Source organism: Triturus cristatus, chromosome 12, assembly GCF_964204655.1.
Source record: "Triturus cristatus chromosome 12, aTriCri1.1, whole genome shotgun sequence".
Lineage (NCBI taxonomy): Eukaryota > Metazoa > Chordata > Amphibia > Caudata > Salamandridae > Triturus > Triturus cristatus.
The window spans coordinates 244,699,249-244,712,270 of NC_140595.1; the positions used below are offsets into that span (position 1 = coordinate 244,699,249).

Consider the following 13,022-nt stretch of genomic DNA (forward strand, 5'->3'; position numbering starts at 1 on the left):
CAAGTGCAAATGCAGCCTGTATGTTGGACTTTAATTTTTCCTCCTATTTTACAAAATAAAACTATATTCCACATAGATACTTCAAAACAATGCAGTCTGATGGTTGACCCTGTGAGAGTAAATCCCCTTTTCTTCATACCGAACGAATGAAACGGGCTGCCCAATCCAAAATGACTGAATCTGTGTCTGACGCAGACGCACGTCCACAATGCACAGAAAATCCCACTAGAAGTGCCAATGATGCGCACATGCCATTTTACTTCCCGCGAGTCTTGGAACTGCTTTTTTTGTGCATGTGACTCACTGCGTTGACACCAGATACCCCTCTTGGTCACAAGCTGTGCTTGCAAAATGGCTTAGCAAGAGGTAAGCCACTCGCTATGGGATGACCATTGGAGACAGTGGATGTGCCAAAGGCACATTTCCTCACAAAAACGACTCACTGCCTTTACTCCTGTTGCCGTCACACTCCTTAGCATGTACCTCTGTGAGACCGTGAATGATCTGACAATATTTCCTCTTTTTAAGGGTTGGTGACTCTAAATACACGAACCGTTTGAAAAATCTCACTTCAAGCAGTATGTAGGATGTAATAAAGATGGAACAATGAAAGACATCTTCATCCAGTATATGTTTGCAAAAAATACCTCTTTATTCTTCATATCCTCAGAGCCACGACCTAGCCTTCTAACCACTCCTAGAGTTCACCCGCAACTTCTCAAAAGCAGTCAGTCTAGAACGTTCCCAAACAATATAAGAACACAGATGGATAAAAACTGCATGACCCAAAGGAAACAAATAGCAAATCATAACCATTAGTTTTATAGCATTAATTATGCATTAAAACAATGCATTGCTATATTTTTTTTTTTTTTTTTTTTGAAACCGTTTATTACAGGTCTTAAAAGTATACAAGTATGGGCCCACAACCTTCCGGCCGGCCGCTAGCAATGGTAGGAACATACGACATACATTTATGGAACACGTGGTATTACAGGAGGAGCATTTCTCAGTAGGTAACAATGTCAAAAGCCACATCATCCAGGCCCCATTATGCGGTTTCATTTTAAGTTAAGAACAACAAAAATTAAAACCACACCCACAAGGCAACCCACAATCAAAAATAGCAGCATGTGCTCCCTAAGAGGGGGGATCCCAACTATACACAGAAGTGTGAGGAGGGGGAAGAGAACAAAGCGAGGACTGGGGGAACCCAATGCCCGGCAGCGGGGGAATGAGTCGGCTAAGGGGATGGGGCTGGCGAGGCATCAGGCAGCAGCGGTGGTGCACAGATACCCCCTCGGTAGGCGTTCCAGGGGCCCCATACTTTCACCCATGTTCCAGGCTTACCCCTCGCCACATACACCACCTTTTCGCGAAACATGCACCAGTCCATGTGTTCTTTCCAGGCCGAGACCGTCGGGGGCCTCTGGGATCCCCACAGTTGCGCAATATCACGCTTGGCTATCATATATCCCAGAGTCACCCACCACGTCTGCGGCGCCGAGTAATCAGTCGGTTCCCACACATTCAACAGGCATCTCCTCGCTTCAGGCAACAGCGCCACATGCGTAACCAGTCGCAGCACCTCATGTACACCACACCAGAACCCCTCTACCTCCGGGCACTCCCACAAAATATGCATAAAGGTCCCCAAAGCACCACACCCACGCTTACACAACCCATCTCCAGCATAGCCCATACGCAGAAGCTTTGGCCCCGTCATGTAGACCCGGTGGAGTATCTTGAGCTGGACGAAGCGAAGGCGAGCCGGTATGGCCACCTCCTTCGGGGAGGCCACCGCGGAGGTACAGTCCTCGTCGTCCAACTCCAGCCCGTCGGCAACCCAAGCCGTACGAAGGGCAGTCAACAGACCCGAGCGGTCGTTTATGAGCTTTTTGTATATAAGTGAGATCGTGCTGTCCGGGATGTGCCCATCCAGCATTCTATCCTCCAGGGGGGAATATTCCGGGATGGAGGCAACGTCCGAGAAGACGGAGCCCAGCGCATGACGGACCTGCAAATACCGAAAGTATTCACTGCCCTGCAACTGAAATTCCGTCTGCAGCATATCGAACGTTTTAAATCCTCCCCTCGTCCAAAGATCCCCCACTTTACTGATACCTATTATGTCCCACTTCTCGAAGCCCTTAGAGGTCCACAAGGAACCTAACCGCTCAGACGCGTATAGTGGTGATGCCCGGGTCAAACGGTCCTTCCACCCCATAGCTGCATTGGCCGCGTGCCAGACTTGCACCATGACACGCGTGGGGCCCGTCAGACGAGCGTCGGGCGCGCTAGAGTAGAGCGCTCGATTGTAGTCGCCACCTGGCAGGAGCATCTTGTCCATTTCAAATGCCGGGTTTAAGGCGGGCCCGTAGAGGCCATGGTTAATGGCAGCGAGCTGGGAGGCCCAATAGTACCGTTTAATATCCGGGAGGGCAATCCCCCCGTCAAACCATGGGAGCGTCAGCTTAGCCAGAGCAATGCGCGGCCTCCCGTCCCAGAACAGGCGGCGTTGCAGACTCTCCACCTCACGGAAGTAGCGCGCCGGGACCAAGTCCATAGTGTTCTGCAAAGCGTACAGAAAACGCGGCAGAGACATCATCTTGAACAATGCCGCCCGGCCGAGCGGCGAAAGCGGCAGGCGCCGCCAGCGTGCGACATCTACCCGCAGACGCTGGAGGGGGGGAAGCAGATTCCGTTCATACCGGGCCTCCGGGTCCAGAGTAATGAAGACACCCAGGTACCGAAATCCCTGCGGGGCGATCTGGATCGGACAGCCCCGCGGGAGAATAGGAGCCTCCCCAGAGAGAACATACACACACGATTTAGCCCAGTTGATGACGAGACCGGAGTTACGACCAAACGAGTGTAAAACATCAACTAGCACTATAAGTGATTTACGTGGGGAGGCTAGGTACAGAAGGATGTCATCAGCGTATAGAGATACGCGGTCCTCATACTCGGGGGTCCAACGGAGACCACGGATGGAAGGCTCCCACCGCAGCCACTCCGCCAGGGGCTCCAAGGCAAGCGCAAAAAGAAGCGGCGACAAGGGACAGCCCTGTCGCGTGCCCCGGCCCAGCTCAAACGGGGCCGATACTCTTCCGTTCACGACCACCTGCGCCAATGGGCCCGCATACAACAATTTGACCCAACTGATGAATCCTGGGCCAAATCCAAACTTCGCAAGCATCGCCCAGATGTATGGCCACTCAAGCGTGTCAAACGCCATGGTGGCGTCTAAGGACGCCAAAATGGCCGGTTCCCGTATAAATGGGACGCGCGCAAGCACCCCATGCAAACGCCGCAGATTAAGGGCTGTATTGCGATGGGGAATAAAGCCAGACTGGTCCTGATGAACCAGATCTCCCACCACACCGACCAGCCGATTGGCGAGTACCTTAGCGAGAATTTTGGGCTCCGCATTCAGTAGTGAGATAGGCCGATAAGAAGTAACCCGATCCCGAGGTCTCCCTTCCTTGTGAATCACCACGATTGTAGCCAGACGCTGGTCAAGCGGGAGGGAGCCCAGCGAGTGAGCCGCGAGGAACATTGCGCGGAGGTGAGGCGCCAATGTATCCGGTCGCAGCTTATACAGCTCGATAGGGATACCGTTCGGGCCCATGGCCTTGCCAGAAGCGACCGAGCGTATGGCGAGGGCGATTTCGTCGGAGGTGGGAGCGGCGTCCAGCGACACCCTGTCCTCCCCGGACAGGGAAGGCAGCGCGATATCCCTGAGCAGGGCACGGGAATCCTCTTCCGAGCAAGAAGAGACCGGGGAATACACCTCGTGGAAATACTCCGCGAAACAGGAGACAATTTCTTCTGGCTCAGTTACACACACACCATTTGCTTTTTCAATCAGCGGGACCACACGATTCGCTCTCTCCTTTTTATCCAACCACGCTATCAGTTTACCAGCCTTATCACCCACATCATACAGTCGCCCCTGTTGCTCTCTACTAAGGCCCCTGGCCGCCTCCGTAACGAGGGCCCTATAAGCCGCCTGTTTGAGCTGGAGGACATGTAGTGCAGCATCCGTCACCCCATCTTCTAGATTACCCTCCAGCTCAGCTATTTCAGCCTCCACCCGGGTCACCTCCTCCCGCTCGCGCCTCCGGGCGTGGGAAATAAGGGATAGGGCCTCCCCTCTAAGTACTGTTTTGAAGGCCTCCCACAGGGAGATAGCTGAAGGCACTGACCCCACATTCTCCTCAAAATAGCGCTGGAGGGATTTAATCAAGTCAGCGCGAATGGTGGGGTCGCGCAGGTACCAGGAATTGATTGGGACCACCCTGCTCTCAGCCCTCGGAAAGACATCAAAATGCAACAATAGCGGGGAGTGGTCCGAGATACCCCGTGCCAAATGGCGCACCTCCCCCACCCTCCTGACATGGGCCGCCGGGACAAGGACATAATCAAGCCGTGAGAGACTACCATGGGTCCCCGAGTGGAAAGTGTATTGCAGCTGCGTGGGATGTTTTAAGCGCCAGCAGTCTACCAATCCCAGTGTATCCAAGAGGCCGGATAGCCACGCCTGTGCCCGGGGGAGGTCCCTAGGGGGGTGACGATCCACAGTCCCAGAAACCACCGCGTTGAAATCCCCCCCCCACCACCAGAAGCCCCCCCGGAAGGCCAAGGAGGAGGCGCCCCAGATCTGCAAAGGTGGTCGACTGCAACCCCGGTGGGACGTACACTGACACAAAGACAACCACTTTGCCCTCCATTCTCCCCACCAAGACAGTGTAACGTCCCCTGTCATCGTGGAGCACCTCATCAATTTCTAACGGGAGCGAGTTCTTTACCATGATACCCACACCCCTCGAGCCTGACGTGAAGCCCGAGTGGGCCACGAGGCGGTAGCCACGCCGATTCATGGCGCAGAAGGAATTGCCAATAAGGTGTGTCTCCTGCAGGAAGACCACATCAGGCGAGAGTCGCTTCAGATACTGTAGGACCACACCTCGTTTGATCCTGTCCCCCAGTCCATTGACGTTCCAAGACAACAAAGTTAATTCCCTACCCCCCATCATACACAGAAACCATCATTCGTCCCCCCGAGAGCACAGTAGAACCAACACAAAAAAAGGGTTGCCTTGTGATAATAACGAACAACACCCCATCCCTGCCCACCCACTCCAACAAAACTCCCCCCTCCCTGCACCCCTGCATGAGCCCAGACAGCCCCCCCAACGTGCAGTGTGCCTGTCGCCCCATAGATAGTTAAACTAACTAGACCCCCAGAGGAGGAGGGAGAACCCCCAAGAGACCCCACACAACCTCCATAGGAGGGGAACTTAAGCAATCCGACGTATAGTCAAAAGTGGCATCATTTTTGTCCCGAGCGAGGCCTAATATTAGTCCCTCAGTCTTGATCCGGCGAGCCCTCTCCCCCGGCCGCTCCCCCCCCCCCCGCCACCCCGATCCCGATTTCCAGACAGAGTATCCAGCCAGTCCCCGGACGCCTCGGGACGATCAAAAAAGTGTGTGCGACCTTCCACCTCCACTCGCAGCTTAGCTGGGAAAAGCATGGCGTATTTGAGATTTAGGTCCCGAAAACGGCGCTTGACACCAAGGAAGCTCAGTCTCTGCTTCTGGACCGCAGGGGTGAAATCAGGATAGAAATTAATGTCCATATTGTCAAGTCTAATCGGTCCCTGTAGTCTGGAGGATTGCAGGATAGCGTCTCTGTCCCGAAAATTAAAAATCCGGACGATGAGAGGTCTCGGAGCGGCTCCGACCTTAGGCCTTCCCCCGGGAACCCTGTGGGCCCTCTCCACAGCAAAGAATTTACTCAGCCTCCGTGGCTGGAGATGGGTAACAATCAGGTCTTCCACGAAAAGGTCCGCCGCCGCTTCCTCACGTCCCTCAGGCACCCCGATGATACGGATGTTGTTCCTCCGGGCCCGACTCTCGGAGTCCTCCAGGCGACGATCCATCAGCGCACTCGCCCGAGCAAGCCGGCGCACCTCCGTTTGCAGGGCCGCCACATCTGTCGTAAGGCCCGATGCGGTGTGGGCCAAAGAATCGACTCGGTCGTTGGTCTTGGAGAGATCGGCCCTTATCAGGCCAACATCTACGAGGACCGAGTCGATCTTCTGCGCCAGTGTGTCAAAACGCTGGCCCACAGAGGCCTTCATCTCGGCGATGGCGCCCATGACATCCCGCAGAGTCAGATCCGTGGGCAGATCGGGGGCATCAGTAGGGCCCTCAGGGGACCTGCGTGGCACCTCAGGTGATCCCTTCTGGAGGGTATAGCGATCCATGCTGTTGGACTGATGGGCTGCGCCACGCCGGGTCGATTTTACCTTTGCCCGATCGCCATCTTGTTTCGTGGCCATGGTCCCAGTCTCCCGATCGCACCAGCTACGTCGTGAAGGGCGGGCAAGCCGGTCCACGGGCTCCGGGGGGGTGCCACCCCAGATCTGCGGGGCGGATCACAGCCGGCGGGCAGGCAGGGTCCCCCAGCGAGGCCACACCAACACACAAAGCCCCGCGACCCAACCTCGCATAGACAGCAAGGAGGGTGCGAAAGCGAAAGTGAAAGTGCGGGTTACGCGAGCCACCAAGCCCTGTCCGCCGCTGTTATTCACTTCGTCACTGGATCGCCCCACAACGCAAATCCGGGGTTCGGCTAGGAGAAGGCCGCAAACCTCAATCGGTGCTAAAGTCGGTGTCCGAGGTCCGATTTGGAAGCGGAAAACGGGCGCCACCTCAGCTCGGGCTCACCAACACAGTCCCCTCATCTGGGACAGGATATGTTCAGGATAGTCATAGGAGGTCGCGGAGGTCCTCGGGAGCCTCGCACCTACGCGGCCATCTTGGTTGCGCGCTAGGCTCCTCCCCCTGCATTGCTATATTAAGCTGACTATGTATGCATACTACAAACTCCTGCAAATACTTCTATGTCTTTGTTGCTGCCACCATTCTCCTGGGCCTTCCAGCTTGACCCTTTTCTCCTTTAGGGCCAGTCTTCTTTCTTCCAAGGTCAGTCTCCTCTCCTCCAGTTCGAGGCTGACTTGGGCCTCAAGGTTCCTTGGCCCCCCTCTCTGATGTTATGCTTCTTTTACTACCAGATGTGAAGGGCTGCCTCCTGTGGATTGCGGGGACCAGGCTGTCATTGTCTTCCTCCTCAATGACCCCCTTCCCCCGTCATTATTATCTTTCTCACTAAGGGAGATAATCTCCTCATCCAATAATGCGTGAGCTCAGTGGGATTCTTTCCAAGCCTCTGGGCTTTCTCCAAGTCCTCCTTTATGGACAACCCACCCACTTTGATTTTTCTGTCCATGCACAGTACCCTCATTTTGTTGAATTTGAGGGTGGGTGGGATAGTCAAGCAGAGCTCCATGTTTCTTAACCTTTTTTGTGACCCTTTGCAAAACTTAGCCAACTTTTATAAACTTTCTTAATAGTTTGTACACTCCTAGAAGCAGTGCTTAGGAGATACCAGAACTTGACAACTTGATTGGAAATGACAGGAACTTTCTTCTAGGTGTCAACTTGATGGAGTTCTAGTGATCAAAGACTTATTCACTGTATGGTACTGCTGGACACAAGTTCTGGATCCCACTGCTAGGCGCCAATGTGAGGAAATGCAGTTTATTATATGGTGTGGTTGTTCGAACTCATCGTGTAATAAACTTACATATCTGTCTTAGTTCCAGTCAAGCTCATTTGCAAAACCTTAGCTCAACCCTGGATAGCTGTTGCTTTGAGCAGTCGGGCTTTAACAGAGGGACTGGTGCAAAGCATCTAGAAGTACAAAACAATAAAAGAAAAAAGAAACATCACACGAAGGAAAGCCAACACTAATTCATTAAAATAGATCTCGTTTTTATGAATCTCTAGACACAAAAATGAACAAAATCCATTGGAGGGTTCTTAAGATATGAATTATTATTAAATCGTTCATCCTAGATTTTCACTAAAAATGCAACTACCGCAGTTAGCAGTTACTTTGGAAAACTTTTATGAAGTAGTGTTCTGATACTCCAGCTGGCTATGGGTGATCACCTCTGTCAGGAAGCAAGTCAAGGGTGCCAGTAAGGCATAGCAGGACAGTTACCTCACAGTCAAAGCAGTCTCCAGTCCATTTCCAGGCTGTATGGGCGATCACTATAGTAATTAATTGAGTAGTCGATGTCCCTAAAAGTCCCGCCTAAAACCAGTGGTCTCCTTTTACTGCGGCTTGTGTCCATCCTGGGTGAATAAACTGCACTTCGAGGACTCGATGCCAGGTCCAGGAAGCCTCGGGGCTACCTTTGAGTGTCAGGGTTAGGTCTCCTAGGCTGCACTTTGGCAATCCGCTGTGATCAAGAAATTGTGGTTACCAACTAGGCCTATGTGGCTTCTTCGGCTTTTGTGGCCCTGTAGCTGCAACAAGAAGTCAGCCATAATGACTCTTGTGGTTCACCTCTTCTGTCTGGTGCAACTTTTGGTTTAGCAGGGTGCCACAGGCACAGTACTCTTTTTGCTAGCCCAGAAGCAATAGGTGCAGTATAGTCTTTAATGCAGCCTCTCTTTGCCAGGGAACAGCAGAGCAGTCTTTCTTTGGTCCTCTTTCCAGTGCTGATGTGATCGGAGGAGTGGGTTTCACTTTTATGCCCACAACTTTTCCTTGGGAATGTGGTGACTACTAGACAATGGGTTACTAGTTGTCCCCTCCTGCCTGAAGACTACTTCATGCAAAATAAGGCATCTAGCTATTGTAGAGGGCAACATTCTACAAGCTCCCTAGATAGCATGACTCCTCTCTCGGTATGTGAAGCTTGGTAGCCGCCCTCCGAGGTGTGTGGCTACCTGAGAGCTAAGCGCCCGTAGGAAAAGCAGTCTGCTAACTGTTTTCCCCTCTCTGTCCCTGACACCAGCCTTTATACCAGATCAAGAGAGCAGCCTCTCTTGTGTGTATCCGCAATTTGCCCTTCAGAGTTTGCTTCTATTTTAAAACTACTTTTGGGCTCATACCCCATGTGGTTTGCTGCCAGGGAGAGGTAACACCTCTTCCAACGTTAGGCCTCTATTATGTTCTTTCCTGGGAGTCTTTCACACGTCTCCCTACGTGGACAGTAGGCTATCTTGTAGCAAGCATCTGCTTGTAAACTTTGGCAACAGAGTGGCAGCTTTCTAAAGTTGCCTTTCATTCAAATGTTACATTAAATTCGACTTGGGCATCAAGCCGTGTTTAATTCAGCGATTATTTTCATATCTTGAAGTATCATTTTTATTATTCCTATTCAGAAGTTAGCGCACTTGAGTTTTCAACGTTTAACCCTGCACTCATCAATGGGGCTACTCGCCTTTCCACAGTAAAATCTATAAAATTTGAGATTTTTACTTTTGGAACACATGGAAAACTTGTTTTCCTTTTTAATATACCACACACTGCTGTGTAATAAAAACAAATCTGGAATTTGTCATTAGCTTAAATGGAAAAATCAAGGTAGAGGTTAAATACTGCTCTATCAGGCTGCAGCGGCAGGCAAGGAGACATGTTTTACTTAATCATACTGAGGGTGGTATCATAAGTGCTGCAGCACATGAGGGACACTATAACCTATGGGCCCTGTGCCCTGGTACCATACACTAGGGACTTATAAGTAAGTTAATTTATGCCAATGGTTATAAGCCAATTCAGCATACGTGTTGGAGGGTCAGAACACTGGCACTGAGGTCTGGTTAGCAGGCCTCTGTGCATTGTCAGAGTGAAAAAAACAGCAGCATCAGTCCATAATTTTGGGAATGATTATGCGAAAAAGAGGACATTTTTTTACACTTACCTACAGCAGCAGTTCCTCCTAAAGGGCGGAGGAGCGTCGCTCCATCTGCTGCGAGTGCAACAGGCAAACACAAATAAATTAAATGGCATGACACTGCCATTTTATTTTACCAATGGCTTGCACAAGTCTGAGGGCAGGGAGAGGGGCTAAATCCTGTGATTGCAGGATAACAGCTGCCTCTGCCAGTGCGCATGTCAGATTGTCCGGCTGTCTTGGGACAGCCAGCCCAACATGTGCACTGTAGACCCAGCATTCCCAGGGCTGTGGAACAGCCGGTGTCCGGGGGATTTCTGGCACAGGCCCTCAGTCTCAAAATGAGCGCTGGGTTAGCCTGCTCCAACCAATCTAGAGCTGCCGTCATGCTGAAAACAGCATGAGAGCAGGTCCAGCATTGGCTGGATTGGCGTTCCACTGGGCAGGAAGGAAGTATTTCCCTTTCCTTCTCTTGGACACTGAAGGCTGGGAGAGAAGTGCCATATCGGGCGGAACCAGTATTTATGGGTTTGACGCATCGCGCCCCACCATATTTTTATATTGCTAGCAAGCCACTGCTTCCCTATTGGCTTTTTTGTATATTTTGCATGTTAATAAAAGATTCTAACTGTATCTACATATATATACTTACCTGCGCGACTGCCAGTGTTATGCAGTTATTGTTAAACCTTTGCACCGTAGGTGTACTCACCAATTTAGCAGCACTGTTATGCTTACTAAAATTAATAAAGAATCACTGAAAAAAAAATGAGGGCAATTTGTAGGTCAAGTCTACCTGACAGCACAGATTTGACTATTGTCAAAGCAAATAGCTCCCAACGGCAGCGGCGGTTCCTCCGCTAAGGTGGAGAAGCGTCGCCCCTAAAGAAAAATAGAATGATAACGCCACGTTGTCATTTTATTTTTTCCTGGCTGCTCTGTGGGTGCGGGGCTGCCCTGCCCACAGAGCAGGGTAGGAGTGGTAGGCACACTCCAAGTGCGCATGACGGTTTGGCCTGCCCTCTTGGGCCTGTCAAACAGTCAGGCACACTTTACATGTTCTCCACCCGCTGTAATGCGTCTACTCACACGCCGCTACCGGTAGAGACGCTTTACTCGTCCCTTCGCCCCTTCACTGGTGGATTGACTCCCCGTCTTTTGGATTACCAATTTGGATCCCTTTCCCTCGAACATTTCACTAGATTTGATACCCCTTCTTCGAATTCCGGATCTTTACTGCTCCCGGCCATTTTCAAACTTCGGATGTTGTCCTTTAAGTGCCCAAACGATTGATCACACGCTGATTTATGTCCGTTTTTTCACCAATTCAAAGGATTCCCTGTACTTTAGTTGTACTACGCCCAGCACACTTTAATACTATGACCATAGTCCTGATGATGGCCTGAAATCAACCAGGCTGAAACGCCGTCGACAAAACCCAGCAAAGAACTTTTTGGCTTATTTGTGGTCATTGAGAAAAAATTTGTTCATAACAGATTGTATATTATTATTCCTTCAACCACATTGTTATTATCTTAATTTGCGCCGTTCACGCTGTTTTTTCACTCATTGTATCACTGCGCCGTTCACTATCACTAGCACGCTCAGTGTTCACCTATGTGTGTTTTTGGTCATTTGTACTTTTATTGTACTGTAGTGCTGTAAAAACTACCTACAATATACAATTCTTTTCTATTTTCCTTTGGTCTCCCTTTCCTTTTTGCCCTTCCCTCTGTGATTTATATCACTAAAATATTTGTTCCTTCTAAAAATGATATCCAGCTGAGACGTTGTTCTGTTATAAGCGCCGAACCTCAGCACTCAGACCAATCACAACGCTGCTCAGCAGCGCCATGATTTCCAAGAGAGTCTAGGAGCCTGTGTGCTTCCAGTTTCCTGCATCGTGAAAAGAAGCACGGAGGAGAGGCGGCTGCTGTTAAAGTAAATTTTTTTTTTTTTTTAACCCCACTCCCCCGCCTCACTACTGTTGCCCCATAGCAGCCGCTACTTCCCAAAGGTGTGATCTATTGGCATTTCCAATGCTTGTTTTGTATGGAGATATTTATGCAAATTGTTGGTAGTCTGTTTTATAGTTTGTCATAACAAAAAAATATCTGCAGTAGATTTTCACATACTGTTCATTGCCACTTCGGCACTAGGTAATCCAAGTTGTAGTATTATGAGACAACGGTTCCCAGTTTTATTTTGATTATTTATAATTAGTATTCACTTGCTGAATATGGTATTTCTGCTCCTCCTTTCTTTCAAATGTTCCTATTTGTTGTTTTGTGTTTACATTTTTTATTTGATTGTCTCTGCAGGAACTGTTGGTCAGGATATCACCCACACACGAACGTCCTCTGGCTTCACTATGTGGCAGACAAATTAATCAAAGAAATGAAATACAAAAAGAAGCCGACAACCCCAACGATGAAGAGCACACATAAGAAACTGCTACATTTTCACAAAGAGGTGCTCAAGTTCCACTCTGCCAGAGATGTGCTTCACATGAGCTGCCTCTTCCAGTAGCATCCGCAGAAGCTGCATGTGCTCACCAGCTGGACTTTGGTGGGGCAAAAGCACTCCCAGGAACTTCTGGTGGCAACCTCTTAAGTCTCTATAAAAACAGATTATAACAAAGAATAAATCAATCAAGAGAATAATTTTTAGAAATAACCATAATTGCAGTTCACTAGACCCTTTCATTACAGTGAGCGCAAGCGGGTGTGTTCTTTGTGCCTTTTTTTGCACCTAGCAAGAGATGACTCCTACGGCTGGGCCATCCTATTTTTAGACATGGACCTGAGCTTCTGTAGATGGCTATGCATTTCGACTTGGCATATTTTTTATATAATAAATTGCCTCTGCAGTGACCGACCAACTTCACAGAAGACACGCCTAAAAGTGCAAAATTCGTGCAAATAAACATAACCTGAGTATTTTATGTATAATAAAATGCAAGTGAACCATTATGCCTCAGGCCTACACATTCCTTTGTACCTATGTACTTTAAAACACACAGAGCCATTTTACTATGGAGCATGTACAGCATTTCCAATTAAAATCTCCAAGTATGACTTTTAACCCTGGAAGCAAATGAGGGACTGGTCCAGGGTGGTTTATAGCGTTCCTGGTTGCCCAGCGAGCCAACAAATCTGATTTCCACTGGCACAATAGGATGGACAGTGGCAGTAAAGCCTTTGAGGTTACTTATAAACAAGGGGAACCCGTTAGGAAAGAAGGACCTAGGGTATTTACTTATTT

The 13,022-nt window shown here is 49.9% G+C and overlaps 1 protein-coding gene across 2 annotated transcripts in view; it reads left to right on the top strand.

Moving 5' to 3' along the window:
* HASPIN (histone H3 associated protein kinase) overlaps positions 1-12,730 on the top strand; it is a 1,547,868-nt gene extending 1,535,138 nt beyond the window's left edge. For both annotated transcript variants that reach the window (XM_085639404.1, XM_085639405.1), the window contains exon 16: positions 12,080-12,730. In XM_085639404.1, coding sequence (XP_085495530.1) covers positions 12,080-12,287 — 208 coding nt within the window. In that variant the 3' untranslated portion in view covers positions 12,288-12,730. The remainder of the gene's footprint in view (positions 1-12,079) is intronic.
* The last annotated feature ends 292 nt before the right edge of the window (positions 12,731-13,022 follow it).